At 44.3% G+C, this 19306-nt stretch overlaps 1 protein-coding gene across 3 annotated transcripts in view; it reads right to left on the reverse strand.

Annotated features, from left to right (window-relative positions):
- Window positions 1-19306, reverse strand: part of LOC147896084 (phosphoinositide phosphatase SAC7-like) — a 169867-nt gene that overhangs the window by 95042 nt on the left and 55519 nt on the right. For 2 of the 3 annotated variants that reach the window (XM_087382439.1, XM_087382440.1), the window contains 9 exons: window positions 11673-11756; window positions 11408-11535; window positions 11229-11320; window positions 4334-4382; window positions 3457-3513; window positions 3310-3349; window positions 3019-3099; window positions 2809-2915; window positions 2634-2720 (listed from right to left, as the gene is read on the reverse strand). In XM_087382439.1, the coding sequence (XP_087238565.1) occupies window positions 2634-2720; window positions 2809-2915; window positions 3019-3099; window positions 3310-3349; window positions 3457-3513; window positions 4334-4382; window positions 11229-11320; window positions 11408-11535; window positions 11673-11756 (725 nt within the window). The remainder of the gene's footprint in view (window positions 1-2633; window positions 2721-2808; window positions 2916-3018; window positions 3100-3309; window positions 3350-3456; window positions 3514-4333; window positions 4383-11228; window positions 11321-11407; window positions 11536-11672; window positions 11757-19306) is intronic. The other variant, XM_087382441.1, reaches the window with a different exon arrangement.

Here is a 19306-nt window from a genome sequence, read left to right on the forward strand (position 1 = left end):
AGACAAAAAACGGGGCTGGCGGCCGATTTCGCGTGATTTTGGAGACCTAGCACCTGTGTTGTCTGAAACAGCACGTTTCAGGGCTCTGAAACGCATTTCAAACTGGCTGAAACGTTTCAGCCAGCCATTTCAGGGTCCTGAAACGTGTTTCAAGTAACGGGGCTTCTCTGAAACGGCGTTTCAGGCCTGGCTCGACTCTGAAACGCGTTTCAGCGTAACTGTGAAACCAACTAGTACATCAGCTTAGGGAGGGCACACGGCAGCTCCCAAGGAGTGCAAACGCAGCTCCATTTTATTTAAAGTACCTACGTGATAATCTAGATAAAACATACGTAGATATAGTTGGCCATACATCAGTTTAAAACTGAGAGTCTTTTGGTTTTGATTCAAACTCTTTAATGAGTGCTACTCCTTCATGATAGACTGCCTGTTTGCCGTCCTTCCTCACGGCCCGAACCTTTGCTAATTCCTTTGCCTTATCCTTTAGTTGAGCTCTTGTTCTTCGGCTATCCATATCTTAGTCCCTTTCATCTTATGAGATTGTCGTAGTACCTTTATACGTAGGTCTCGTGAGTTAAAAGTAATGATAGCATGGCCATTACGCCTACCAATCTCGACTGCTTGAGCTTCATCATCATCATCAGGATTGTCAGGATTGTGATCTGCGTCAGCTGTCCAATCAATAGTAGGCATGGCTGCTTTGACATGTGCAAAGGTATCACTGAATGATTCCTCTTCTTTATACCATTCATCTGGAAGCCCCCCAATTCTGATTTTCAAAGCATTATCCTTTCTAGCCGCATGTTCTTTAATCTCTTCCTGAATATCAGCTTTGTTGACCTTTGCATCAAACTCCACAATCAATTCTTGCTTGGCTGTCTGCACTTTTGTTTGAACTAGATTCTTGACTGTAGAGACTAGTTGGGGGGTTAGGGAGGGAAGCATTACATGACTTTACAACCTTGTCAATGACTTCCTGCTTACCAGGTCCTTCCGAGACTTGAATTCTAGTTATGGCATCCGCCAGTTGCATCTTCATGTCTCTCACTTGATCCTGTAGGAACCAAATATGTTCATGATACCCAATAATGGGTCGGTCAAAAAGACCACCTCGTTCATAGATATGAGCATACAGGGAAGACGTCTTCGCCGCAACTGTGGCGTATCGGGCTCTGCTATTGGAGGTTGCTGGAGTAAAGGGTGATTTTGAAGAGGAGGGTAGGCTAGGCCATTCTTTGCTGGCCATTTCTTCTGTTACCCCCTGGCTGATCTGACCCCCTAGTTGAGCTGGGGGTTCAGCCCAACTAGGGGTTCCTAGTGGGTGAGGCTAAGCGGGGATAGGCGGAGCTGGCAGGGCTAGGCGCTGGTAGGCGTCTGGCGGGGGTAGGCTGAGGGCAGGCAGGGCTATGTTGAAGGCTGGCGAGGCTAGGCGGCGGTGGGCGGAGGGCTTGCAGGGCTAGGCGGAGGGCTGGCAAGGGTAGGCTGAGAGGCGGCGGGGCTAGGCGGGGCTAGGCTTAACGAGAGAGAGAGAGAGAGAGAGAGAGAGAGAAGAGGACAAGGGAGGGAGGAAACTACTTAGCAGCCAAAGCAATGAGCATTGTTCTAATGCGCATGTTCTCCAGTACCCAAGCACAGTCGTTTTTTGCCAAAGATTTCCTAATTCACCCGCAAAATACCAACATCCCAAGGTGCATAGGTGAAGTTCCCAACCACAGGTAATTCTACAATATGGGAGCAAGACAGTCCCTCCAGCTTGGTACTAATGCCACCTTCAGGTTGCTGTGAATTCCAATTAGGCACATCAGGCCCAAGAGAGTGGATTTGACGTCATCAATGGCCTTTACGAGACCCTCTTGACTTTCTTGCCCACAAAGCACAACAGAATGGCATATTCAGCTCACCCACCTTCTATGGCTGCCTTCTAGCTCCATTACAAGGGGCCCAGGAGAGTGGATTGCACACAAGGCCATTTGATCATCTTTCGCCAGTTTTTCCCATTGTCAATGCTATTACTCCACCAACTTACAGTGGGCTTGTTAAGAGATTTCCAATCCATACTATGATGATGGTTAGCCTTGCTAACTCTACATAACTGTCATGCAACATGTGACAAAATGTCACATCCTCATAGAATTCTGTACATCTCACTACAGGGATTTTAGGATAGATGTTTCTGCAATTTTGCAGATATTATACGGACACTCCTAAGGATTCCACACATATGTTCTTGTACATTCTCCAGTGTTCATAGCTACAACTGTCTTGGGGTCTAGCACTTCCATACACATGATCTAACTCCATGGCTGAATAGGCTTAAAGCTCCTTAGCCCAATATATTTAGCTTAGGCTTCTATTTCCTACTAAACTTTTTCTTCCATTTTCATTTTCATACTTGCATATTGTGGTCTTGCATGTCTCTCATCCATAAATTCCTAAACCCTGCACCTATGTGATGGTCCAAAGTTCATATCAACACAGCAATGCATAAAAACAAAACCAATATATTATTGGTGACATGAAGCATGCAAGTTGATTTCATAAGTAAGAAGACGCTAACAACTTGCACGAAACACCTAGTAAATTGAGCCTGGAAATGATGTATTAACAAAAGAATTAAAAGGTCCAGTGCTCACTATGTCATCCATATTGCAAAGCTCAATTTTAGGCTTGTAAGTGAGATCGACAACTTGCTGCCATAGAAGCGGGATTGAACCCCTAACCTGCACATTCTAAGCTGTGAGAAAAATGCAAATAATTTTGACTTCGAATTATAAACAAACAAAACTGCATTCAGAATTACAAAGATACCTGAAGATAAGATGCTGTGTACCCATTGACTTCTAAGATTTGCTCACTTTCTACAAAGTTTGCCACATCCCCATCTTGATTAGCCCCTCTCCGCCACATCCGTGTGCCTGAAATGGATGCCAATGGAACGTCAAGACTGCCTTTGTAATTGCATTTCCAAACAGAACACATTGACAGAAAATTAGAAAAAGGTGGCGACACTGAACATACCTATGCGGCGAACACAACGCCGGGCAATGAGAGACACTCTTACGAGTGCCTTCGGTACTTGTATTTCAATTGTCTGGAAGCGTGCTCACAAGTTAAGAGATAATGTCCATAAGAGTGTAGCATCTGATGAAAACAGCTCAAACTCGAAGGATACAAAAAGTACCCATGCCTTGGAAAACTAAAACAAACTAAGACCAGGTATTTGCATCCTTTTTCCAGCATTTATATTATCAAGGAAGAAGAATATTGAAATCTACAATCAATGCTATAGCTGTAGAATTGACAGGATATTTCCCTGAATAACAGGGAGTGCAAAAGCGTCCAACTGCAACTACACAGCAAGATCCAATTCAAAAGACAGTTCAAGTTAGGTTATGTTGGCAAGAGTTGCAAAAAGGTAAAAACGCTGGAAGGAAACCAGTACTAAGAAATTTAGACCTGGGATTCGATTAGATCTTCCATTAGCTGCTTGTTCCATACAAACCTTGACTCGACCTGCAAGACCAAACCAAAGGCATACATATACAAACAAATGAACAGGTCTATTCCTAAAAGTATCATCAGAAACACAGACAAAATGTATGCGCTCTTCAATTTACAAAAGTCTCTTCCAAAGCTTTAAATCATGATGACATCAAGCACCCATGGTACTAAATGTGTTCTGTGACAGCTGGTACCCCTATACAGATGAGGGTCCATGCCCGAACTTAGCATTGAAACGGACGATAAGTGCAGTTCTTAAACCTTATCTTCGTTACCCATAATATTAAAAACTAACAAGATCATCAGAAACAGGAACTAGCTACTATGACACTCCACACAATTCATTAACACCAAACACCCTCGAAAGAGTGTATAAATGTATACTCACAAAGGCACATGTCCACATGCATTTCATCAATACATTTATCCAAAGGGCTTCATTCTAAAATTCGTTAAAAATACATGTTGCAATATCAGATTCTCACGGCATCATGCCCACCCATAGGTCATCCATAAAGCTGCACATTCTACCATTCAGTGTATTTAGTTCTGTTTCATTTGCAGGGGTGAAGAGTAGCCTTGGCCATTAGACAGTGGTGCTGGAAAGAAAGATTGAGTCTTTTTTTCCTCACAGGCTGAAGGCTAACTCAGCAATCAGGCACACAACAGGTATGCACCTAAGGTGAACCTTTGTAAAAAAATAACAACTCTGTCCAATATGAACAAGCCCCACAAAAGAGGGGCAGAAGACCAGTAAAGCCATGTTACAAAGGAAAAACTCCTGAACTCAAAACAAGATTAAAAATATGCCCTTTAAACAGACCTAGCTTACCTGTTTCCATATAGGTTGATCCCTTTGGATAGAAGCATACTTCTGAATACTACAAAAGATACAAGCACCATCAGAACTTCAGAATTTTAAACATATATTTTCACAAGCAACAACAGAATCACAAGTGATTAAGAAGAGATACACCTGAGAGCCCCATATCTCAAATGAAAAAAACGATGGAATTCAAAAATCCAACCCAACCACTTCTACATGTCGATTCCGTATTGTTATTGTTCCTAGAATGTCCTCAAATTCATCATTTACAAGCAACAAAAGGAATGAAGCTTTTAGCCTTGCAATGGAAAAGAAGGATGATGTGCAGCAGGAGATATCTTTCAAGCATTATGTTTCCATGAGGCAAGATGAGTCAAGAGGGCATGAAGGTGGCCAGGCACGCAATTATGGCCCAACAGATACAATCTAATCCAATACAATACAATGCAGGACACACATGGCATGAAACGCCAAGTACGCCCGATGACGGGCTAGGTAGTGTATGCAAGAAGCCCGTGATAGATCACTGTCTACTGTCTGGAGGAATAGTACTCTGTCGTGCCCTTTTGGCAGCTGCTCTACGCCTAACAAGTGCCACATAACCCATGTCAGCCACAAACTAGGTCTGAACATAAATGAGATGTCAACTAGTGTGATATGTGCATCTGTCCGTCGAATGTGCTGTGTCTCAATCTCAGGGTCTCTGCCTCTCCTGCTATCTATGACCAAGGGGGCAGCATGCTCTGGCTAGAAGAACTTTGTGATCACACTTTGAGATGGATCAAATAAGGCCTCCCGTCTCTATCTCTGTGATCTGATAAGCCGCTCTCTATGTCGGACTGCCTCATGAAGGAAAGCGGCGAGGCACTTCTGGTCTGGGTATGAGAGAAGTCTGGAAAGGCCCTCAAAGCCGTCTCTGAAAAGGTAGTGGTATCATCCACGGATCTCATAGTAGACTGGACAACGCTCACACAGTGTGCAGATATGACTCTCTCTGGGGATCCCCTATGCTCGTCCACTCTCGATATGGAGTCAGTGTGCTGTCGAACGGAACTACCCATTGGCAATCCTACGTGAGTGTGGTAGGTGGATTTGAGTGTACCCTGGCGGGATAATGAAACCCTCCTCGAAGATACGTAAGCAGTGGTCCCTATAGAAGCTGAGCTTCACAGGAAGCTCTATCTGTGCCAACCAGGCCCTAAATGTGTGTAATTGTAGAATATCCTCTCGGATGATCGGATTGAACTCGTTGCCCTCAAACGGGACAAACGGAGCATCAATGCTATACTGGAAGGGTGGCAGCCTGTCTATATGGATACCCAGTCTCTCAAACCATTTGCATGTGTGTGCGTACCAACATCTCTGATCACCCTGAGCCGCTAATGCCAGAAAGAGGATAGCGCCAACCAAGGTAGTCCGTGTCGCCCTGCAGCACATGAGCCATAATCCCACACACGATATAGATAAGTGAGAGTCTGGAATGCCACATCTAATTGCAATGGAGATGCCCCAAACTCAGCCTGAATGATCTGATGGGGAATAGATGGCTTACTGCGGAACATCACTCCAAATGTAGAGTTGTCATTCTCATCACCTGAGCTAGAATCATATTTCTCTAGTTTGCTCTGTTCCATCTCGACAATGTCATAAGTGGGTCCATGTTAAGGTGGACCACCTTTTTTACTAGCTATAATAGCTCTCATTTGACCACAATTATTGACCTTCAATTGCCAATTTAAAAATATTCATGTTTGATTGATTGGGTGTGACATTCGTAATAATCACAAGCATTGGTGTTAATTTATGTTGTAGCTACCCTAACAGTGAACCTGATAGTGGTATGCCTAGGACACTACCATTAGGCCACTTGATCATTCACCCACACCCAACTACTCTCTTTCCATTTGCAAACATTTGTACCTTCCCTTGAACATTGTCCTCATCATCATGTGAAAATTTCTCTTTGAATGAGGTCGTGCAATTGAAGTATGGGTCAAAGTGCTTGACCTGATATTTAGTATGTATGATTTTCACATCAATACCATTCTGCCTTGGTTTTTGATAGTCCACACAATGAGAATTCAATTATCAAAGACTCAAGCTCGTCTAGATAAAGGCCAAACAAGGTCGGCAAAAGTGGACGACCTTGCTTGACCCCAATAGTGCTCATGATCTCATCTGTCCATCCACCCCCGTCCGAACTCTGCCAGAAACCCTCTCGTATAGTGCCATAACATCCCAGACTATCTCCTAGCCATAGCCTAGCTCCTACAACCGGATGAGACATGCTCGTGGTACTGTGTCAAAGGCTTTGCGAAAATCCACAAGGCAGCAATAAACCCTCTGCCTCCATGTCATCGCCTCCTCTATGACACTCTTGAGTGTTAAGTATGTGGTCCATGGTCCCATGATCACGTGGGAAACCTGTCTGCCCCTCTGCTCTGAGTCCCTGCATCTCTACATAGCGGCTGACCTCCATGTCAAGTACTAAGGCATAAATCTTGGACATGACATGCCAAATCATAATGGCCCTTAGTTTTATGGACTCATGGGATCCCCTGCCTTCTAAATAGGTGTGATGGTCTTGAGAATCCATGTGCGAGGGAAACCGAGGCAAACGGCTTCATTGAACGACTTTGCTAAGATAGGGGCTAGGATATCAATCCTGTATGCAACAAACTCAGTGCATAAACCCTCATGATCTTTCGCTCGGCCATTGTGAAGCTTCATTACCATGTCCTTGATGCCCCCCTTAGTGAATAGAGTGCAAGAGGTGGGTCATGGTGTGTGTGAGAGAGGGGAATTCACAGTTCAATGCATATTGCAAGAAGAATGGCATCAAATGTCAAGTGACGACAACACGTACATTTAGGGAGGCAGAGTGCAAGGATTGGGCGATTGTAGAGATGAGTTTCATCCTGCTAAGAGGTAAAAATGTTCCAAGGTCTTTTTAGGCAGAGGCAGTCAATATGGTTGTCCATATCCTGAATAGCAAAATGACTAAAGCAATCATGGAAAAGACACCAGTGGAGGTTTACTGAGATAAGTAATCCATTATAAACTATTTTAGAGTTTTTGGTTCTAACGGATGGGTGCACGTGCATAAAGATACTAAAAACAATTGGATTCAAGAAGGATACAATGACATAACCTTGTTGACTATACAACAAGGATGCTGAGAAGGTGTTGGTCAGTAGGTATGTAGTCTTTTAAGAAATTAAGCCCTATCTAGACAATGAAACAGCTTCAACCAAGGCAAGATTGGTGTCCTGGCCAACGCCTCCTCAAGGTGAACGAACGAGAAAAAGTATGAATGTAAATTCCTAAAGCTTAGAAATTCACGTCCCCGAGCCGTGACACCCTTGCTCTCACATGGCCCTAGAGGGGGATCAGGGCTGGTTTCCAACCCTACCTTGTGCTTTCCACGCTCTCTAGTGTGTTTCTATTGGGTGAAAGTAGGAGCTACAGCTCCTCTTGGCCAGCTCTGCAGTTCCTTCATGACCATTTGCAAGAGAAGGTGTATGTCCTTGAGCTTTGAAATCAAAGGGTCTTAAAAAAAGGTATGCCGACTGCACAAAGCACTTTATGGTTTGAAGCAAGTACCCTAGGCTTGGTATGCCAAGATTCATACTCATCTAATCAAGCTTGGTCTTCAGAACAGCCTTACGAAGAGGAATCTCTATGTCTACAAGCATGATATTGACTGGCTGATTTTAATCTTATATGTTGATGGTATGCTTTGAACTAGACCTTCCACTCAACATATTGCAGCCTTTAAGGCTGATTTGCAGCAATCATTTACTATGAAAATTTTGGATCAGCTTCACTTATGATGAGTCATTCCAAATACATTGGACAGCTCCTACACAGGTTTCAGTTCGAGAACTGTAAATTAGTTTCTACACCTACGCAATCTCGTTTCCGCTTCTCCATGGGTGATGCTATGGAGCCCTTTGATGCCACTTTTGATACTTGGAAAGCACTCAAGGTTTGGGCCTTCTCTATGGTGACCATTCTTCACTTACACTGCATGCTTTTACAAACAGTGACTGGGTAGAGTGCTATGACACTAGAGTGTAACATAGTGGCATCTATATTATGCTCGGAGCTTCATGCATCTCTTGGCTTAGCAAAAAGCAGCCTACAATTGCTATTTCCAGCTGTGAAGCTGAATATCGGGCAGCTTTTACAACCACCGCGGAATGTAGATATCTAGCTATAGAAACTACTTGCTAATCTTGATGTTGGTCAAATATCTCCCACCACTATCTGCACTGACAGCCAGAGTGCTTTAGCCATTGCGTGGAATCCAGTGTTTCATGCACACACTAAGCATAATGAGGTTCATTATCATTATGTCAAAGAGAGGGGATATTCACTTGTCTTATGTTTCAACACAAGACAATTTGGCAGATATTTTCACCGAGGCACTTCCACGACCCAAGTTTGAAGCTTTTCAGAAAGCTTTACGATTTATTCCATTTGTTACATGATTCTGCAATCCCTGTACTTCCATAGGTTGTTATATCCTTTTGAGTGAACATGTGCAACTTTAAGCGGCCTTTGACTGACAAAGGGCAGTAGACCTTACTCTATTTTCTCACAACACCAAATTACAACCACCATGTTCCATTGTCATTGCCCAAACACAATACTTAGAGCATACAATTCCACAACATAGCATCACTGAACCATACAAAACAAGGAAGGCTAGAATGCCCCTACTCAAAAGCATACACAGTGACACCTGTTGGCCCCAACACTTGGCACCCCTTGCGGTATTTATTTATTCACTAGTTAGTTCAAATACAAGGGACTCCCTTCTTGGACTCACCCGCAGGTGCAACCCAGTACAATGCCAACCCGTGGCTGTGCAAGTGACCAACGCCCAGTACTATCCTCTTGGTTCCCTTCAGTAGCCAAGCATATCTCAAGTAGAACAACCCAACATCATGCCAAGCAATGCATCTACACAAATCAAAGCCATTACTGAGCCCAAGGCTTGCCACTGCTTCCCAAGGAAGAGAGTATCACAACCAGTGCCCCAATCCTCTCCTGGGCCAACGGCAGGGCATCCAACCTTCCAAAAAACTCAGCAAGAGTGACAGTAGCACAAAGTAGAAGGAGAAGACAATAATTCGGCCAACAAAAGGAGCCTGTTTCAGCTCGAAACAGCCTCAGAAGATGGTTGAACAGCACATAGCAGACTCTGACAAGAGGGAACTGTGCTTGACTGCCTTCCAGCACCAGAAAAGGTCATAAGAGAGAGCGTCCAGCAAGCTGCAGCAAATCCGCCATGAATTCGTCCACTTGAATGAAGATTTCAGCCCACAGGACCCTCAGAATTCAGTGCGCCTTGCACCAAACAGGAGCCAAGAGAGAGGCATCCAAGAATATGGCTTTAGATAAAGAAAAGGAGAACTTCTGTCGCGAAGAAAGTCGAGAAAAACTTCAGAAAAGGCCCAGAATGAAGACGCCCAAGTCCAGGGAGCATGCCAACAGCAAGAAACACCAAGGGGAGAAGATCTGTCGTGGAGAAAGCTTCAGAAATGACTTCACCCAGCCAAGAGATAGCTGCAAAAATCCGTCATCTTCTTCAGAAGACTCCTCTGGTAGTGGAGAAGACTCAGAACAGTAGGGAAGACTAGGGACGGGCTCCGAGGCCTGCTTCCAGATGTGACACACAGGTGCCACAAGTCAAGCAGAGAGGCCACAAATGCTCACACATAGACACATGGCAAATAGGCGTGGGATTTTAATGCCCCTAGGGGGGTCACTTGGTGAATCATGACCCTAATGCTTGGAACCAATAACCCTAGTATATAGGACCTCTAGTGGGTCAATTTTTAAAGCATGACCCTAGTGAACTAAACCAATGACCTTAGAGAATAGAACCAAGCTAATAGCACTAGCAGTTGCACTTGTTGCACATAAAATCATAGGTACCCTTTGGACATTAACTAATGCCCCTAGCCTGGCACCCCTAGGCCAAGTTCAGTGACAGTTAGTTTAATCACTAACCATGGCATTAGTTCCAGGTATCTCTGAGATGTTTCCAGATTACTTTACCCATACCATGGAGTCCTCAATCAAACTCTTGCTTTGTTAATCTCACTAGTGTCCACCCCTCTGCAACTGCGTAAAGGATTCTCTCTCCTCGGTTCCAAAGGATAGAATAGACTTGTAAAAGGGACTCTTCTGCCTGAGAAGACGCCTAGTTAGTGGACCTGTCTACCCTCAATCACATCTGCCCCCTGAAATCCGTCAACAAGTATCACTGTGTCAATCTGTAGGGTACATCTGCACATGCCCTGCAAGGCCTGCGTGATGATGTGCCACTCTGGCAAGGTAGCTCTCTGAAAACTCTCCAGGTGCCTATTGTGGAGGCCTCATGAGCAAGATACTATGGTTTGTTGCCACACTCTGACAACCACTGCCAATAGGAGAGAAGAGGAGTTTAAGAAGATCCTATGCTAAAGTGCCATAGCTTCTGTGATCATTCTTCATGTGTTATCAATCACATGCATTTAGAAGTCCAGGCACATGATCTAGACCACACTGTGGAAAATATGAAAGCCTTACTTCAATTTTGGTTGAGCTGAATATCAGTCCTCATCTTCCTACATCTGACATCTCACCCTTTGATCTGAACATTGTATGAAACCGAGTATAACAAGGTCATCGTAAATTAAATGTGCTATCTTGCACCCCAAAAAAGAACATTTAGGATACTTTAAAACCTTTAAATTATGCAGCTGAATGTTCCATACTTCCAGGTTCCAAGATTGAATCTAAAAGTATGGAAAAAAGTTCCTTTCCACTGAGAGTAAATCCAATTACCCACATTCTATGAGCTCAGAAAACAGAAGGTCTTTAATGTAGTAGCATTCGTTGGGAATACCTGTGGGTAAGATCAGTCTCATATGACACATACAGACCAGGTGTTGCCTCCAGAGATTTGAGAAGGCTCCGTAAATGAGCTTCATCTTTTTTCTGTCATGCAAAAGCTCCTATCAAAATCTTATACAGTGCTTTTGAAACTGCGGCTTGTTGACAAGCTTGTGGGTGCATATCAATTACCTCTGAAGAAGATAGAGCCTTTGAATCAGAGTTACAGTGGAGAAACTTCATGGAGGTAATTTTATATACAGAACTTCCATGGTAGGTCCCAACGAGTTCCCGGGATGTAATGACCAATGCATAAGCTTCTGTTAACCAAAAAAAAAAAAAAGTAGCTATTACCTGAAAGTAAAGCAAGTCCTGCAAGCTATTCAATGAAGAATATATGATATTGGTTGGCAAGGTAAGTTCAAAATACACATTGCAACAAATCAGGGAGACAAACCACTTAAAAGTCTGATGATTCCCAAGAACCCAAAGACAGCAAGCGTTCGTACAGGCTTCACAGAGGTATTTTCAGGCAGTTCACCTGCATAAGAAACGTACAATTATTATCAGTTGTGTAAAAGCAATCTCCAGGTCTACAGTATTGTCTCTGCTGTTGGGAATTATCAAATTGCTTCAACTTCCAGAAATTGAACAGTAAAGAAAAGGCTTCAGCAGATACTCATTGACATCATTTCAAATAAAATGACTTCTAAGACTTTATCATTCAGCTCCAACACTTCAAAAACACAATAATATGAACTTGCCAGGATGCTTGTAAGATTTCACAAATAATAGTCGTACTTTGATGTGGTTGGCTAATGGCCATTGGGCCTCTCCATGGTTTTCATTTTCTCTGTACTTTTTCATAAGGTAGAGTAATACTCCCCCGAGTCACAATTCATTATCTTGGGTTCGTTTATACAAACCCTGGGGCTCGTTTTTGCTGGGCACACCCTAACCTCCCATTAGTGTGCCCTTGTCCAGTTCATCCATACATCAGATTGGCATCACCTCTTCTATTGTGTGCTCTTTATCTCTTAGCTATGATCTCCTAGCTGTGGCATTGGTCCGACACAGCCACAACTAGGAGACCACAGCGGACCCCACACAGCAACCACCGCCAGCTCTCTTACACAGGTTCTATGCCACCGCAGCCTTGTACACCACCAAGCTCCCCCTTGGGCTCCCCTCCACCAGCTTCTAGAGGATCATCGTAGTGATGTGACACCACAGCTTCCATCCTCTCCATGGGCTTAGACATCTTTATGTATCGGTCTTTCTATGATTATGTTGTATTTGTCTTCGGTGTTACTTAGAGGCTCCACCCATAAGCTCATTGTATCTAGTTCTTTCCATCTCATAGACCCTTCAGTCTTCAAAGACTTTTAATAAACTTCCTTTCTTTCTTTGCTTTGATTCAGAGGAAAGTAGTTGCTCCCTTTGGTGGTGCTTCCGAGACCTCGCATGCAGCTCCTGCATTATGGCTAGAGCCTCACATGGCCTTAGGACCTTGATGCCTCCTGCATTGCCTGGTCTTTCACATTGTCCACTCCGTGTTGTAGCAAACGCTTGCTTCCTGGATTTTATGCTGACTTTTTGTCATGGATATGCTCTCGAGTTCTTGTCCACAGGCAATGACATTGAGGTTCTAATTTCATAACTAGGCTGGACAATCTACACTCCATTGCCCTTGATCTGCATTCTCTTTAGAAAACATGGGATGAGAACTCTCCATGAAGCTCCTTCAGGTTTGTGTTGGATCATTTTCAAGGCATATATGATACTGCATTGAGAATCACAGAAGTTGTGGCCAACAGTTCTCTTCTTATCGCCAAGGAGTCTAGCATCTAGATACTTGATCTATATTGTTCAAAATGTTTTAAATCTTCAAGCGGCTTGTCGACATAAAAGCCTCGCGATCTACATTTGCAATTCGCAAAACTCATGAGCATTCTTAGAGGTTGCCGTCAGAGATCTCCACTCAAATAAATCTTTCCAATTCTAGACTTCGTTAGGCTTTCCAAACCCTTTTCACATGGCAAGAGGGAGGGCCGGGGGGCAGGAGGCGATGCCATTGTATCAAGGCAAGCTGCCCTACCTTAGCTCAATGATGCCTTTTTTAATAAATAACCAATTCTTGGTCTGTAAACTGCCATCTGAAATAATATATACTAAGCATTAATTTCTAACACACTGAGTAGACAAAGGGTTAAATCTTTATGATTTCTACAATAAAAAAATCATTGCTTGTAGATACATCATCTTTGCTGTGAATCACAGCCCATATAATGATGTTGATGAGATTTCACTTGGACAGCGTCCCTCTGACATGTCAAAGGAAAAAGAAGGTGATGGTGATAAGAGATCTGATAGATATGCAAGATCTCAAAACGAATGAAACTTTTTGGAGACTTTGGAGGAATCAAAGGTGCAAGGCAGCACATCCCAGGCTTCACAGCGCCACCTGGTGGTATGGGACACCAGGCTGGTTAGGATCTGGTTGGGAGTTCGTGCCAGTAGCTTAGCTCGTGGCTCGGAGGGGACATCTCCTGACACGTCCCAGCACTCTTGAAACCTCTGATCTGCAAAACAAACACACACAACATGAGAAACTGAGCAAGCTGCTCACCACCCAACCATGACATCTACGGGATGTGATCCCGAATCAGGAGATGTCCCCTCCGAGCCACGAGCTGAGCTACTGACACGAACTCCCAATCAGATCCAAACCAGCCTGGTGTCCCAAACTACCAGGTGGCGCTGTGAAGCCTGGGATCTGCCTCTGGGCCTTGGGCTACGCTAAGATGCAGGCGCGCGTCTGCGACTCAATCCAGGAACAGACCTAGCACCTGGGAACGAAACTTGCTCCCATCGGCGCACTGGGAACTGAACCCCCTGGGCCCCTTTTATAGACTCGGGCCTCAAGCGCCAAAAATAGCGAAGACCCCAAACTGGTTCGTACCCTTGCCACTCAACCCGAGAATCAAGCCTGCCTAGCTCTAAGCCTCCCCAGGCTACCTGAGCTAGTCTTGTGTACCCAGTACACGTCAGATACCAATCCATGCACATGACATCTCCTGATTCGAGATCACATCTCGTAGATGTCATGGTTGGGTGGTGAGCAGCCTGCTCAGTTTCTTCACGTTGGTGTGTTCTTATGTTTGCTTGCAGATCGGAGGTTTCAGGAGTGTTGGGGACGTGTCAGGCTGCCACATATTTGGTTGTTGAGGCACTCTTGCAGTTTGTCGCTCATGTTGAAGCTTCCAGCTTGTGAAGCTTATTGATCAATTCTTCACTTTTGCTCTAGAGGCTTCACCCACCATTGAGTCGCTACTAGCAAATAGTACTGCTTGCTCACCTTCAGTCAACCAATGTAGCCACCCTCTGTAGATGGACTTCGAACAAGTGCACTCAAAGACTTCATGTGGAGCTGGTGCACCACCACAGATCTCTACGCTTCTTGCTAGCCGTTTTGTTCGTGAGCATACACATTTTGTGCTTCTCGTGGAGATGTCGTCTAATTTGTTGAGCCCCCGCTAGCAAACAATTTTCTAGTCTAACTCGTGTGCTCTAGCTCAGTGTATGTGCAATTCTCAGATTCATGTGCTCTTATGCAAGGTGGACACTAGTGGCAACCTTGCACTTAATGATCTGCTGTAGCATACAAACTTGTACATGGTGTATAGGCCATACGAGCCGTACAAGTTGCAACAGCAATATAGGCTATACCTACAAGCCTCTACATAGTACAATGAACTGTGTGTCGCTGATAGTTTGACGCTAATCATCCTTGTTCAATTCGAGTGCCGATTTACAACCTTAGCTAGTCTCTCAAGGGTTTACAGAATATAGGACTTTTGCAGATAATATCATTTTTTGCAGCTGTATACCCTTGCAGTTAAGATGGCAAACAATGATTTGTTTGGAATGCTTGATGGTAAGGATGCACATGCTCATGCCCTACTTGCTTTGTCTATGAAAAAGGGTTAAATTCCTTGTATCAGCTCATGCAAAGTATCTAAGGATGCTTGGGATACATGCGCCTCCTTGTATCAAATTCGCAATGCTAGTTGCATTTTTGAGAAAGCTGTTGGATGCCTTGCAAATGGATGGAGAAGAAAGCATGGATGAATACTTGAGGAAGGTCGAAGATTCAAAGGAAGAGTTGGCTAACATTGATACATTCGCTACTCATCACAAGGGCAAAGGAAAGACAACAAAGATATTTGGGAAATGCTGGCAGCACATTTGATGCCGATAAAAATGTTGAAAGAAAAAGAAGAGATGTAATTACTGCAGAAAACCTAGACATGATATCTCTTAAGTGCAGAAGTGCATTGAGTCTGAAAAGACAAAGAAACAATCAAGCCATGCAGTACTGATGTTTCCTCCATAGGTGTAACTTGCAACGGCTATCTGATCATGTAATTCACAGCAAGACCTTCTTTAAACCTTTAGCGAGGAATGAGCATTGTTTACCATAGAGAGAGAAAGGAGATGAGGCTAGAGAGAGAGTAGAGTCGACAACCGATTGGGTCCCTGTACCCACTGAGGGCCCCCCCCCAATCAGGGGAGAATTTGCTTTATACTTGGAGAACTGTGAATATACAAAGAACATTCTTCAAGAGAGCACGGAACACATTTCTGAAGAGCTCACTGTGCACATGTATAGTAGACCCAAAGACCCGAGAGGCAACGCCGACCAATACCGAGACCTTGATGCTGTCCACACTGACAATGTAGGACACTTCTGCAAGGCAAGAAAGAGGCTTGTGCTGTCTACCGGAATGCAAGGTTACTGCGTGAGTGAGAGAGTGAAAACTAGAAGTGATAGATCCTATGAGAGAACTGAGAGATGACTGAAATATAGAGCTGAGAGTGAGCTGTGTAAACTGTAAAAGAGAGCTGAGAAAGCTGAGGAAACAATGCCCAAACCTCTCTCCGTTTGCTGGTCCAAACCTCCAACTCTTGTGCTGCGTGGTCACCTTCAGATCAGGCTCAACTGATGGCCAAGGGACTGAGGCTAGAGCAGGGCCAGATCTGAGGATCTCAAGGGCTGCACAGGAGGCTGAAGTGGAGCTGTTGTTAGAATTATTGTTATAATTTAGCAGTGACCAATGTAATGTAATAAGTAGGTTAGGGGCACTTTTCCCTCACTTAGAGGTTTTTCCCCCTAACCACAGTTAGTTCACTAACTACGGTTAGTGAAGGATAAGGTTTTGTCACTTAAACAAAACCTATCACTCTATTCAGTTGTAACACACTCATCTAATTGCAACTATCGTTTTCAGCTCTCTCACTCTCCTGCTCCTGCTCTCACACTTTGCTCTCTCCCTATTCTCACATTTGGTATCAGAGCCAGGTTGACCCTGCTCCCTGCTCCTTGCTTGAAAGCTTCGGCCCGCTCCTTGTCCGTACAGTCCGTACATTGTACGGATTGCTTCCGTACAACCTTCGTCAAGAGTCCGTACATTTCTGCGCCTGCTCCCGTACAGCTACTTCCTCAGCTCTCGTCCGTACTGCACCAGCGTCATTTTGCCGTACGCCGTACAACTGACAGCAGCGCCGTACGTCGTACAGAGTCTCAGCTCCCGCCCGTACTCTACTTTCTGCATCAACGTTCAGCCGCCGTACAACCTGCGTCGACTGATTCCGTACCCCCCGTACTGTACATGCACCGTACATGTCTGTACCAGCTCTTCGTCCGTACTGCTGTCCTTGGCTGCCTTCCGTACAAGACGTACGAACTGTTCCGTATAGTCTTCGTACCTTTCGAACATTCAACGTACAGCTTGGCCGTACATTCCGTACTGTTTTGCCGTACAGCCTGCAGCACACAGCTCGTCCGTACAGTACGGCCATCCATACCTCTGTCGTACAGTCACCGTACATGCCGTACATCCATATGTCAGATGTACTTTTAGTTTCGTACTAACAGTTCCGTACATTTGCATTTGGCCTTCTGAGTAGGTTTCATTCCTGCAGTCATTCTTGCAGTTGGTCGTCTCGCAGACATTTCTTTACAGATAGCCATTGTTTGGCGTAGTTCTTGTAGAAAATTTGGGGCATTTTGTATTCGCGGGCAGACATTGCAAACACTTTGCAGGTGTTGAAGAAATTTGGAGCTGCACTTGGAGCAAGCATTGCAAATAGATCTGCAGATCTGGTCTGAAATTTGGGGCTTTTGCTCAGAAATTGCAGATTTGGGGCTTTTAGTAAAATTTGCCCCTTTCTGGTTGCAATTTCAAGCCACGAATTGGGGGAGCAATTTTGCACGTTTCAGTTCACACTGCCTTTCTGTGAGTGTTTTGAAGCACTTTTGGCAGGTTTTGGGAGAGATTGGATGCTCTGGCAGATTTCTGACAAAAACATTACAGAGATTTGAGTTGCCTTTTTAGCCAGTGTTTGGCTGTGTTTTTTTGGGATTTGTGCACTCCATTCCCTGCAAGGGAATTCATATTTGCATTTGCTGTATTTTCTTTCTCAGACATGGCCCAGCAAAATCAGAATGATTTCGGTTTCAGTGGTCTCTCACAAGAGGATAAGTTGGATGGTACCAACTACTCCCTCTGGAGTTTTATGGTACGCAATATTATGATTTCTTGTAATTTATGGGACTATGTAAATGGGGGATGAGTTCCGGCCAGCAAATGTGGCACCTAATACTGTCACCACAATGTAAATATCCTAAGTCAAAGTACAGTTGACCATTTATTTGATCTTAATTAAAGAGTTCTATATGTGTTAATTACGGTCAAAGAGTCATTTTAATGGTCAAAGGATTGACTACGATCAAAGATACTTGACTCCAGTCAAGTAAACCTGATTGCGGTCAGAGAATGTTGACTTCGGTCAACAAGACTTGGCACGCGCCAAGAGGGGTTAACCTCGGTTAACCAAGATGTGCCAACCTCGGTTGGAGAGACTTGGCTATAATTAAGGCGCCTTGACTCTTGGTCAAAGCTCTTTAATTATAATCAAGAGTGTTGACCTCGGTCAACCAAAGAAAATATATATATATATTTATTTATATATATATTTGTTTAGATGTGCACATGTGTTCAGTGGGGACGCCCACCGTGACTAGGATTAGTCCACAGTGTGTTATTTGCATGCAAAGCGCTAACAATTAATGGGTACCATGGTGGTGCGCTTTAATTAATTGTTGCAGGTACTAGAAGGATTATTTTTCCTAAGCGAAATGGGAGCCTGACAAGCACCTAGAAAGCGGTTCCTGTGATCGAGAGCCTTGAAGACTCCAGAATGGCCCTAAGTGGCTTGTAATAAGAGCTAGTCTAGATTGTAGACAAGTGGCATGTTGCCAATTTGAATGGGGTTTGAAGCCCTTGTAAAGAAGGATTTCTTTTCACGTAGGAGGAGGAGAGACTTACGAGACAGCTTCCTGCTGAACTTTTGTAACAGTTTTTCTGAAAGTAATAAAGACCTTCGGGGGGGTCCAGCCCGACAATTTGTCCTGGGCCCTAGTGTTTGTCCACAGAGAGAGAGAGAGAAGGGAGAGCTGTGGACAGTTTTAATTCAGTCGTTGACGTGAATCCATAGCTGTTTATTTTCCACGATCAGTTCCGGTTGTATTGGTATCAGAGCGGAAGGTCTCATTTCCTTCCTAGGAAGTGACGATCCAAGTAGAGTTGAAGAGTGCAGGTGGTGACGATCCAAGAAAGGCTGAAGGGTGTTTGGTTGGGTAATCAGAAGATTATCGGACCTTTGAATGTTCTATTTTGCCTGTTGCAAATTCCGTCCAAACAGTGGACAACGAGATTCTGGCTCTCAAGTTTTAGTTTGCAAATGATTGCTGACCACCTACCCTTGGATGCACCGACGAAGGCTATACGCAGGACGGTGACCAGGCAAAGTATGAAGGTTCATACGGTCCTTCAGTTGGTAAGCTAAACGAGGAGTCGGGGGCATGGGCTTCAGTCATTCCTTGGAGAGATATTTTGTCCAAATAATTGCGTGACGCCTCGGGTGGGACAGCGATACCTTCACGCATCGGTTAGCTGGTTCACCCGCTGACGGACGATCATCGCCTCTCCAGAGACACAAAAACCGCGACGCCCGACGACGATCAGC

The sequence above is a fragment of the Dipteris shenzhenensis genome, chromosome 12, assembly GCF_047967505.1.
Source record: "Dipteris shenzhenensis isolate YYH24624 ecotype China chromosome 12, Dip_SZ_1.0, whole genome shotgun sequence".
Taxonomy (NCBI): Eukaryota; Viridiplantae; Streptophyta; class Polypodiopsida; order Gleicheniales; family Dipteridaceae; genus Dipteris; species Dipteris shenzhenensis.